The 12588-nt window shown below is 43.3% G+C and overlaps 1 protein-coding gene across 2 annotated transcripts in view; it reads left to right on the forward strand.

Annotated features, from left to right (window-relative positions):
* The window catches only part of IQGAP1 (IQ motif containing GTPase activating protein 1), a 179056-nt gene that overhangs the window by 43535 nt on the left and 122933 nt on the right, over positions 1-12588 (forward strand). For both annotated transcript variants that reach the window (XM_037910038.2, XM_037910039.2), the window contains exons 3-5: positions 7405-7561; positions 7983-8060; positions 10151-10227. In XM_037910038.2, the coding sequence (XP_037765966.1) occupies positions 7405-7561; positions 7983-8060; positions 10151-10227 (312 nt within the window). The remainder of the gene's footprint in view (positions 1-7404; positions 7562-7982; positions 8061-10150; positions 10228-12588) is intronic.

A 12588-nucleotide genomic window follows, 5' to 3' on the forward strand; every position in this document is an offset into this window, starting at 1 on the left:
GACAACTCAATGTTTCCACCCTAATTGAATCCCAGGCCTCCAATCCTAGCCCCCTATTTACCACGTCTGATTCCTTTCTTAAATCTTAGAGTGAAAACTGTGGGCAAGGACAGGATCTCAGTCATTTTGAAGGAGAAAATCAGCACAGTTTGATGTGATCTTCCTCTTCCTGCCCTCCATTCTGCCCTCAGCCTCATCATTGACAAGGAAGTGTCCCCTCTGCTCTCCTCTTTATAATTCCTACATTTGTCCCAATGACCCCTTCCTTCACTCTGTCTCTCTCTCCTCAGGCTTCCTCTCCTCACAATACCAGCATGTTTTAGTCTCCCTCTTAATGAGGAAACACACCCATGATCCCACTTGCTTGTCTATTTGTCACCCTGTCTCTGCTTTATCTCCAGGTTCATTCAATATGCTGCCTAGAACTGCTTCCTTGAGTTCCTCTCCTCCAATTCCATCGTTGACCACTCCCATCTGGTTTGTGTCTCCTCTGCTCAACTGGAACTGCTCTCATGAAGGTTCTGAATGACCACTTTCTGGCCAAATCATAGGACCTCCACTTCTACATCCTGCTTGCTCTCTGCATAGCTTTGGCCATACCCTACTTCCTAAAATACTGCATTCCTTTGGCTTTTGTGATGCCATCCTTCTCATGGTTCTTCAACCACTCCATTAGTGTCTTGCTTGGTGGGTCCTTCTCCTCCCCTCTCCTATAGGTGTCTCCACCCCCATTCCCCCCGGCTCTGTCTTTGGCTCCTACTGTTTATTCATAGATACTAAGGTCAGAAGGGACCATATGATCATCTAGTCCGACCTCATGCACAACGCAGGCCACAGAATCTCACCCACCCACTCCTGAGAAAAACCTCTCACCTATGTCTGAGCTATTGAAGTCCTCAAATCGTGGTTTAAAGGCTTCAAGGATCAGAGAATCCTCCAGCAAGTGACCCATGCCCCATGCTACAGAGGGAGGCGAAAAACCTCCAGGGCCTCTTCCAATCTGCCCTGGAGGAAAATTCCTTCCCGACCCCAGATATGGCGATCAGCTAAACCCTAAGCATATGGGCAAGATTCATCAGCCAGATACTACAGAAAATTCTTTCCTGGGTAACTCAGATCCGACCCCATTTAACATCCCATCACAGGCCATTAGGCCTATTTACCATGAATATTTAAAGATCAATTAATTGCCAAAATCCTGTTATCCCATCATACCATCTCCTCCATAAACTTACCGAGTTTAATCTTAAAGCCAGATAGATCTTTTGCCCCCACTGCTTCCCTTGGAAGGCTATTCCAAAACTTCACTCCTCTGATGGTTAGAAACTTTAGTCTAATTTCAAGTCTAAACTTCCCAATGACCAGTTTATATCCATTTGTTCTTGTGTCCACATTGGTACTGAACTTAAATAATTCCTCTCCCTCTCCTGTATTTATCCCTCTGATATATTTATAGAGAGCAATCATATCTCCTCTCAACCTTCTTTTAGTTAGGCTCTATACCCTATTTCTAGGTGCTCTTATCTACAAACATAGCTTCAAATACCTTCTCTACTCTGATGGCTTGCAAATATACATCTCTTCGAAAGGCCTGTCTCCCTCCCTCCAATCTCACATCTTGGCCTTTGCTTTCTAACATCACTACATGGATGTCCAGCTGATAACTTAAGATCAACATGACCAAAACGGAGCTTTTGATCTTTCTTCCCCGTACCCTCTCCCACATTTCTCTGCACCATCCTCCTCCTTGTCACTCAGGCCTGTAATCTGGAAGTCCTCTTTCTCATCTGCCCTCTCTCTTGACACAGAGATGAAGGCCAAATCCAAGTCTTGCAACTTTCTATCTGCATAAAATTTCAAAGATTTGACCTTTTCTCTCTACCTAGGCTGCCAGGGCTGTTCAAGCCTCATCATTTCATGACTCAGCTATCTCATTCTCTCTGGCCTTGAAACTTCCCATATTGTCCCTCTCAAGTCCATTCAAAACACAGCTGCAAGGATCATCTTCCTGCCTTGTCACATCATTACCCCCTCTTTGCCTCCATCCACTGGCTGCTCCTCCTCTGCATCAAATACAAGCTCCTTATCCTTGCATTTAGGGTCCTTCCCAGGTTAGCTGAACCTTTTCTATTACGTCTACTAATTTATCAAGCTGTCAGCCTCTACCTTTGCTTGACCATTGACAACAGTCTTGATCATTTGCCTTATTGCTTCTCCCTAAAACATCTCTGCACTTTTTCCCACACAGTCCTCTATGCATGGGGAAAACTCTGCAAACAGTAAAATTTGGAGAGCTGCTACTGTATGCTCTTTTAAATTCTTTCTTAAAATCTACCTCTGCTGTGGTGCCTACAAATCTCATCTGTATGTCATTGGTTAGACAAGTGCCAGCCTGTGACTTCTGCTTTACTGCTAAACGATTTTGTTTTTGTTACCCCCAATACCCTCCCACCATCTCATTTGTCTGTTTTGTTCACTAGCTTCATCCTGTCTGTCGTATTGATTGTGAGGTCTTTGGGACAGGGACTGTTTTTGTTTGTACTTTGTCAAGCACATCAGGGCTCTGACCTGTTACTGAGGTTCCTAGGTGCTACTGTAATTTAAACAATTAATAATAATCCTATCCGGCTGCTGTAGAAGACTGCTCTGCCTGTCTGAGGGAGAGGAAGGGCATTCCCTATTTTTCTGCATACATGGATGCACTTACATTTCTAGTGGCTTGGCAGATTACTGGTTCAATTTGTATTACTCATGTTAAAGTATAAGGAATCTCTCAAAGCTGAAGGCATTGTTTAAATAAACTGTGGGAGAACACCTGTTCATTCCAGAAGTGATTGTTCTGTGTGGCCACATTGAGATTATTTTGCCTTTGAACATCTTTGTGACATAGGCTAGTAGAGGCGACACACTGAAACAGATTTGGATCATATCCATTGTATGTATCCTGTGTCTGAAGCAGTGTGGGAACTATATTCACTTACGGTTAAATTAGTGCTGTGTCCTTTGCTTGGGACTATACATTCAAGCCATATGGAAATTGCAACTACTGAAGAATATTGAGACCCACTTCTTAGTGGTGTTTCATGCACAGAGCATGTTATACCTGTGCTTTATGTTCTTTTAGCTAGCAGTTGATTTCTGAGTGAACTTAAGGTATTGGACCTGATCTATAAGGTTCTAAATGGCTAGGGTATTTGTTACCTGAGAGACCTTCTCCACTTGTGATTCTGTGGCTATTGTGGTCATCTGAGCTTCCCTATCTGATGATGATCTAGTTTCAATGGACTGGGCTGGAAACAGTGCAGTCCCAGCCATCCTGTTTGTTCGCCCGCAACCTAGATTTTGGAAGGTGCTGGAAGATGCATTTGCTCTTCCAGGCTTTTGTTTTGTTTATGGAGGAAGGGGTTGATTGGATAGTTGAATGATGGTCTGAAGGGGTCAGGATGGGATTCCTCCCCCCACTTCCCAATGTATTCTGTTTGAATCTTTTTTGTTTTGTTTTATTACCTTCTTTCTCTGTAGCATCATGGATGGCCACAGCTGGAGATGGGACGTTGGACGGGGAGGGCCAGGGATCTTGGCTGGCACCAAGCAGTCTGTCTCTCAAATGTTTGGTTTGCTGGTTCTTGCTCATGTGCTCATGGTCTAATTTATCACCACATATGGGGTTGGGAAAGAATTTCCTCTCAGGTCAGATTGGTAGTGATTTTGAGGGGGATTTTGCTTTCCTCTGACTGGTGTGGGTCACTTGCCAGGATTGTCTGGGTATTTTTCACCTAATTATTTCCCTGCTTTTGCAGGGGCCTCTGGCATTGATGCACCTCGGTCCTTTCTGTTCTCTGCCTGTGGCACGTAATAATCTAGCCTAGGGGTTCTCACATTTTTCCTAAATTTCCTAATTAATTTTAGGAAAAACAAATAAATATGCACATATACATGTCCAAATCATTGTAATTTATTTATGTAAGGTTTTTTTTTGCAGACTCAATAATAAAAATGTACAGTTGTCTCTATTCTTTACTGGATCTAAACAGAATAGAGACATAATAAGCTGATTTGCACGTTCTTGTCTTTTTTGTCATTGTTTCTTTTGCTTTCTTGGTTGCTTTTGTTTCTCCTGAAGGGGGCAGGGCCCAACCCCCGCTGATGGCCCTGGAGCAGGGGCTTCTGCTTTGCGCAACCGCTCCCCCCCTAAATCATGGACCAGGAGGCTGTGGCTGCAAGAAAAGCCGCTGGTGGCCACGTTTGAGAAACACTGGTCTAGTTTCCTGTGGACTGTAACATTTGTTCTAATTTCAGTTTAGCGTATGGGTGGTGGTATGATATACTGGAGATGATGGTGCTCTCTTCTGGCCTTAAACTCTGATTCTATGGAATTCATTTTGTAATCTGGAGGAGTTTGTTTGTGTTACTATTTATTTACTTAGGAAGTATTAAGAGGTTTACAAATCCTTTGTATGTAAATATCAGAAACAAAACAATAATTGCCACAGGAAGCTTTTGTTTAAAGAGAGATTATACAGTAACACAGTCATCAGATTGCTTTAACCGAATGTTGACATATTACAGAGTGAGCATCATTACAATATGTCATGTCATTTCTACTAATTTATTAAATTGAGTGAAATCTCTGTTCGCACATATTAAACAGACCAGGTATGTCTACTGAATATTAATATTCCAAAAAATTGGACAGGTGTGTTGGTTTTTTTTTTTTTTTTTTTTGCAGGTGAATCGTACTTTGTAAATAAGTGGTGACCAAATATCTAAATAGTTGTTTGGCTTCTGTCTATTTTGCTGGGCACATGATGCACTGGAGAGAGTATTTTTAGAGGTCTGTTTTTTTCCCCTAAATGTCAGCTAGACATGATTTGATTTTGTTTGTGTATGTTTTGTAACACACTTGGGGAATTTGGTAAAATTGAAAAATCTAAAGAAGAAATTGAATTTTCCTGCTTTGGATTCTCTTCTTGTGCATGAAAAGGTTAAAATGTGTAGTAACTGCTGCTTGTCATTGCACTAGGTGTGCCACTTGGGTGCCTCCTCAGTTCTTGGCAGTCTGCCTAGAATGTTGCAGACTGGGAAGAGTGGAAAGCCAACACTGAAGCTTGTTTTTACTTGATGGTAGCTGCAGAGGGTGGGGGAGATTGTAAATTAGACATTCCCTTTGCTTGCTCCCCTGGGATAATGAACTGTTTATTGTGCTCTTCCCTCAAGAAGCTGTGAATGGAAGTTTGTCCCATCTCAAGAATCCAAGAGTGGGAATTTGCAGTTCTGCATGGCCACTCGTCTATAGGGAATTCACAGATTCATAGATTCTAAGGACAGAAGGAATCACTGGGATCACTTAGCCTGATCTTCTATATAAGACAGCCCATAGAACTTCCCCAAAATAATTCCTAGAGTAATTTCCTTTTAGAAAAACATCCAGTCTTGCTATTAAAATTGTAAGTGGTGAAGAATCCACCACAACCCTTGGGAAATTGTTCCAATGATTATTTACCCTCACTGTTTAAAGTTTATGCCTTATTTGCAGTCTGAATTTGTTTAGCTTCAACTTCTGGCCATTGGATCATGTTGTACTTTTCTCTGCTAAACTGAAGTGACCACTTCTAAATATTTGTTCCCCATGCAGATACTGTAATCCAGTCACCCCTTTACTTCTTTTTTTGTCAAGCTAAATAAATTGAGTTTTTTGAGTCTGTCACTGTACAGTATATTTTCTAATCCTTTGATCATTCTCATGGCTCTTCTCTGAACTATTCCAATTTTTCAACATCCTTCTTGAATTACAGATTCATTAATTTCAAGACACACTATGGCTTATTGCTTTTTTGATGGGCTGCATGGGATGGTCTCTCCAGTTGTCACTCAGATGCAGGAACACAAGAACACTTCAAGCCTTCTTCTGCCAACAATAAATGCACTGAGGCTGCTGTGTTAACAGGGTTGTCGTGAAAGAAAGATCAAGTTCTTCAAGTGATTGTCTGCACAGATTCTACTCTTGGTGCACATGTGCCTCATTTGTATGAGATCAGATTCTTATGACTAGCAGTGTCTTTTGGGGCCACACCTGTGCCCTGAGTGCCATCGCGTCTCCCATAGCTGAGAGCAGCGGTTCTCAGACTTCATTGCACTGTGACCCCCTTGTCGCAGCAAAATTTCTACATGACCCCAGGGGCGGGGAGGAGTCTAAGCCCTGCTGCCCGAGGTGAGGGGGCCAGAGCCTGAGTGCCGCGGGTGTGGGGGAGGGCGCCAGAGACTGAGTCCCGCCGCCCTCTCTGTGTGTGTGTGTGTGTGTGCATGTGTGCGCGCGCGCACTCAGGATTCAGCTTCCGACCCTGGTCCCAGTAAGTCTAATGATGGCCCTGGTGACCCCATTAAAATAGGGTTTTTACCCACTCTGTGGTCCTGACCCACAGTTTGAGAACTGCTGGCTGAGAGCGTAAAGGATGGAGCATCCTCAACCAATACTCAGTTCTTTCTTTCCAACTGTGGCTCTGATATGGAACCCCTGCATCCCTTGCTCTCAGGCCCTCTCCGCTTTGAGCCACTTCCAGCTTTTGAGGCCCCTAGCCATAATAAAAATAAAAAATGACGACGCATGAAAACAAAATAAGGCACCAGAAAGAGAGTGAGACATAATTTGAATATTTTTTTATTTAACAAATGCTTTTCTAGCCTTTTTCTGTGCAAATGCACTAATTATTGAGGAAAAATGTAGCTTTCTTGCAATGTCACCATTGATATTAAGCATGGTGAGCCCATTCAAACACCCTTGTCCCACAGTTGAACGGTGATAGTTCTTTACCTGCTTCAGCACGTTGAAGGTGCGTTCACCTGAAGCCAGTGATGCAGGCAAACCAACAAAAATACGCAATGCAATTGTGACACTAGGAAACACCATAGAGAGTCCAAGTTTGAGTATTTCTTGAAGCAATTCCTTTGGCTTGCAATCCAATTTAAAGTTTGTGGAATATATTCGTTTGAGGAAGATGACCTCCTCACTGAGTTCTCTGGAGATTTTTTTGTTGTACTGTTGCTGAAATTGTTCAGCTGCAGAAAGTAGATCTTTATTACTCGGTCTGTTGAACTTCCAGAGAAACCCAAAAAGGGTACAAATTAGTCGCAGTGACTCAAATAGACGTGTAGGACCTGATTGAATAAAGTCATTGATGACAAGAAAGACATTGATTCTATAATGCTGCTCGGCATTGGATTCAGTAGGTAAGTTGCGATTACGTCAGTGCCTAATACATAAATCATACAATGGGGAAAGATGTGGCAGCAGCAACACTGAACTTGCTCAGAAAATGAGCAGCTAATGTCCCCCGAGAGGAGAGTAAATGGAACACATCATAAAAGCTCTCAAATGACCCACTCCTGTCCTTTTTACATTTTCAGATGGATGGAGGCCTGCCTTAATGAGGATCTACCTCCCACAACAGAGCTGGAGGAGGGGCTAAGGAATGGAGTCTATCTAGCCAAACTTGGAAACTTTTTCTCCCCCAAGGTGGTGTCTCTGAAGAAAATCTATGACCGGGAACAAACCAGATATAAGGTGAGATCTCTCCATTCTGGGAACTAGGTTGGCTAGAGAGACCTGAGATAGGAGGGAGACTTTAGGTCATATGGTTGTAGAGGAACTGTCAGTGATTGAGTGAGTAATAGATTGTGGCAAATTTAGACTGAAAAAATGTAAGTTAACTCTTCCTGAACTATAGAATATCAGATGAAGGAAGATCTTTAGTTTTGTCTAAGTTTGTGGTGCATATGAGAATCTGAGAAAGCTGGCCTTTTGTAAGCCTTAAATATAACTGGCTGTAGAAAGCTTTCATCATAGTACCTAAGACCTCAGATCCCTGGAAGAGTTTAGCTGTTGTAAGTAGCACTTATCAGATGCATGCCTTAGCAAAGTTCCCTAGTACTCACAGTGGCTGTGATGATTCATATGCTTTTTTCCCTCCCCCTCTTTATTTCAGGCAACTGGTCTCCATTTCCGGCATACTGATAATGTTATTCAGTGGTTGAATGCCATGGCTGAAATCGGCCTCCCCAAGGTAATTTCTGCACTGCAACGCCAGGCTTTGAAGGTTGTGGGATGAATTTGCCAGTACACAGGATTCAATAAACTCTGCCTATCCTATATATCTATATTATCCTCTTAGTTATCCTATATATCTATATATAGATAATCCTTAGTTTCCTAGACTTGGTTCTCCTTAGAAATCCTGAAGTTTGTTAAAATATTCCATTCCCATCCCTGTTTGTATGATTGGGAGGCAGTGAATTCCTGCTTCAGTACCATATGCTTAACACTCATTATTTTGGGTGAGATCTGCAGTACAAAATTTTTATTTTTCATTCTGTTGAGCAGCATGCCTGAGCTACAGTTTGGTCATGGCAATTTTTAGGAATCATCATAGGAAAATCATGGATAAAAGGAGCAACAATTGTTGGAAGTGGTGGATTTTCCATCTCTTGTGGAGAAGTGGTGGATTCTCTGTCTCCTGAAGTCTTCAAATCAAGTCTTCTGTAAAGATGGTTTAGTTAAACACAAATTATTGGCCTAAGAACAGGGGTAACTGGGTGGAATTCTATGACCTGTGTTATACAAGAGGTCAGACTAAATGATCACCATGGTCCCTTCTGGCCTTAAAATCTATAAATCTTTGGGAACATTGTACTGAAAGTCAAACCATGAGCGTAGATTTATACCCAAAACAACTTTTCCTCATGCTTTTATTACATGTAACAGGAACAGTCCATGTGTTTAATCACACAAGGGTCACTATTGTATACCTCAACCTGCTGTCTGCATTTAAAAAAAATACTCACTTGAAAATGTTAATTTTAGAATTTTGTCAAAATTTTCCACCCAACTCTCTCCTGACTTATCAGCTGTGCTATGCATGAACTCCTGGTGATCTAGAGGAGCAGATTGAGCAGCAGGAAGTATAGGAATGGGCTCTGGGGGAGAGATGGTGCTCTGGGTGAGAAGAGAGAGAATGTGGGGGACAGCTGGAGAGAAAGGGACTTGGGTCAGGCAAGAGGGCTTGAGTAAGGCATTGAGGAAATGGAGGGAATATATCAGCAATATGTTGACTACTTGTGGAATACTGTGTCCAGTTGTGGTGCCCACAATTCAAGAATAATGTTGATAAATTGGAGAGTGTTGAGAGAAGACCCACAAGAATGATTAAAGGATTAGAAAACATGCCTTATAATGATAGATTCAAGGTGCTCAGTCTGTTTAGCTTAATAAAATAAATAGAAGGCTGAGGAGTGATTTGATTTACAGTCTATAAGTATCCACAGGGAGAACAAGTATTTAATAATCTCTTATCTGGCAGAGAAAGGTCTAACATTCAATGGCTGGAAGTTGAAGCTAGATAAATTCAGACTACAGATAAGGCATAATTTTTTTTTTTTAACAGCAAGAGTAATTAACCATTGGAACAATTTGCCAGGGGTCATGATGGTTTCTCCATTACTGACAATTTAAAATCAAGATTGGGTGTGCTCATAGGAGGTCAGACTGTCATAATGGTCTATTCTGGCCTTAAAATCTGTGTAGTGACATCTTCCACATTAACCCTTTAAGGGGCCTGACTTTCAAAAGAGCTCTGGATCCAAGAATGTGGTGATAGAAACCGCTGGGGATGAACAATTAAAAATATGGCCCCCAAAGTTTGTTGAAAAATATGGCCTCGGGTGCCTTGCAGCACAACACTATCTTTACCACTCTCCTTAGGCCACTCACACATAGTCCCCTTCTGCCCATCCAGTCCAAACAAAATCCTCTTCCCCAACCGCTCATGTAAATATCCCTGCTCATCTCTTGGCTCCCTCAGCATCTCCAACCCATTTCCCTAGATACACCACACAGTATGTCTGTGGGGAGCCAATGTAGGGTGGTCATGTAAAAGGGGCATCGGGTTGAGCCGGGGTGTGGATGTGAGAGTACATGTAAGGGAAGTGGGGAACAGGTTTCGTGGTAGATGCATGGGAGAAATGTGGAGCTCTGTTGTGCTCCATGAATTACCTATCTCATAACTGGGCTGGAGCAGTTTTAGGATTGTCAGAATCCTTCCTACTTGGATGGCTAGAGTGGGGTATTATTCTGATGGTTAACTTTGTTTATATTCAGATTTTCTACCCAGAAACTACTGACATCTATGATCGGAAGAACATGCCACGCTGCATCTATTGTATCCATGCACTCAGGTAATGTGTGTTAGGCAGGAGGCTGAATTGTGAGTGAATGAATTGTGAGTGCATGAAGGCTACCTAGAAATCTGAAGTCTGTGGGAGTGCGAATGCATTCTGATTCAGAGTTGGTGGGGGTGAATGTACCGTGGGCTTAAAGGAAGGTCTGCAGCTTCCAGGAGTGGCATCTATGAAATTATGAATGCATTGATGTTTCCAGGGATAAGTGCTATGCATGTTTAAGAGTGAGTGAGATCACCAGCCATTAGAGGCAGCATATACATCTTAAGATTCCCAAGCCTTAGAGATGGGGTGTGTACAGCTGTGAATCTCCTTCCTTGGGGATTGTGTGTTTACGTGCATATTTGTGAATCATGGTATCCAGAGGCAAGCAGTGTACTCAGAGCTTTCTGAAGATGTGTGCAGTATAGAGTGCCCTACCCCAGGGAAGCATATGTAGTAGGTTCCACTTAATAGCGACCTGGATATAAACAACTTACAGTTAATAGCAACGTTTTGCTGGGAACCAATCCCACCCCATTGACTTTCATATTAATGGGATCCAGATATTGGCAACAGCATGCCGCTTATTCACAAGGTCTTTTGGAAGAAAGGTTCTACTTGTAGGCAGGTTTGTGGGGCTGCAGCCCCAGAAAGAAACACTAGAATGTGCTGAGCACCCCTGCAGGCAGGTCTGTGGGACTACAGCCAGAGAAGAAAGTGCTGGGACCTGCCTTCCCTGGCTGCAGCCCCACAAACCTGCCTGTGGCCAGTACTTAGCATGTCCCAGTGCTTCTTTCTGGGGTTGCAGCCATGGTAGCCTGCCTGCACAGGAGGTAGGGGGCTGGGAGGGGAGAGGAGACTGTCATCAAAGCAATAGTGGAGGGTGGGGAGGAGGCAGCAGCCTGGAAAACCTGGCTTTGCACAGGCTCTGCACAGGAGGTAAGAGGCTGTGGGTGGGAAGGAGAGGGGAGGGAAGGCTGTGGGCAGAGCAGTAGCTGGAGTGAGAGGAGCAGTAGTCCTGATGCTGGAACTGCATGGTACCTCTCCCTGTGCTCCTCTGGGAGACTCCTCTGGGAGACTCTGCATACGGAAGGAATTGCTGTGATGTGTGGAGAATGCAAGGAAAGGTATCATGCAGCTCTGTGGGCGCTCAGAGCCCCCACTCCCCTTGGAAGGTCCTGGCATCCAGACTGCAGCCCCCATCCCTGCTGCTGTCCTGCCCGCAGCCAGGTTTGCAAGGCTGCAGCCAGGGAAGTGAAGTTCTGGCACTTCCTTCTCTGGCTGCCGTCTCACAAACCTACCTTCCACTTATTAGCAGCTGCTGGATAATAGCAACTTTTTGTTGGCTACCAAGGGGTTGCTCAATAAGTGGAATCTACAGTATTTGTGTGTCCATAAAAGACAATCGAGATAGTATCATATTATGTATTGTCCTGCCACCAGATCAGGAATGGACACTAATAACAACTGGTCACGAGGATCAAATCCCAAACATAGTGTGAAGCGCTGTCCTGGGTGTGCTTTAAAGGGTTGCTCTTCCCACCCCCACCCTCACTTTGGCCACACTTGCATAGCTTGTCACGCTAATAAAATCTCACTGCATTGAAAATTTAAAGGGTCTGAACATACTGTGGGTGTTCAGAAGCATGAGTATGCACATGCCCTACTCTCATATGATGTATGTTTACTTCTATAATGGTTCTAGATTTTCACTGTTGTGTGCACTATCTGAATCTATATCTAGAGCTGCAGTGTGAGAGGCAGAAGGGAAAGTGACAACACTAATTTTCACCTGCTAATGAACTATGAATTTTAGTTTGTGTCTGAAGAGAATAGGTTCAGGCTTGTTTGTTCAGCTGAGCAGCAGGTAGAGAGTAAGGTGAGGCTGGCCTTTTGTGTGCAGCATGTTTATTTTTAGGATAAATCAGGGAGGCTTTTGGGGGCTTTGTGAAAAGCCATGTAAAGCTTTAAAATCCTTTCAGAGGCTCCGAGGGATAATCTCTCACCTCTCGAGGTAACTAGAAAGATCCATCTGGCTGTGCTAGCTACTTCTGTCTTTGCCTCATTAGTGTGTGTTGAAGTGGATAGTTTTGCTGCCGCTTCATGCTCCAGAGAGACAGAGCATTGCATTGCAGTGACTTAGTCCTTCCTGATTAAACCAGTTTGGATGCAGGTTTCCAATCTGATTGCAGACAAATATTTAGTGGGCTTCACATGAAGAACGCTCCTTAAGACATTTCTGTGTATAGAGCACTGAGCCATATCAGTTTTGGTCTCCATCTTATGCTTACTCAGTTTTAGTCCTCAAGAAGGAGCTTGTTCTTTTCCTTCTGATCCTTTGGCAGGGTGAAATCTGAGGATGAAACACCCAAATAG

This window comes from Chelonia mydas, chromosome 10 (assembly GCF_015237465.2).
Source record: "Chelonia mydas isolate rCheMyd1 chromosome 10, rCheMyd1.pri.v2, whole genome shotgun sequence".
Classification (NCBI taxonomy): domain Eukaryota; kingdom Metazoa; phylum Chordata; order Testudines; family Cheloniidae; genus Chelonia; species Chelonia mydas.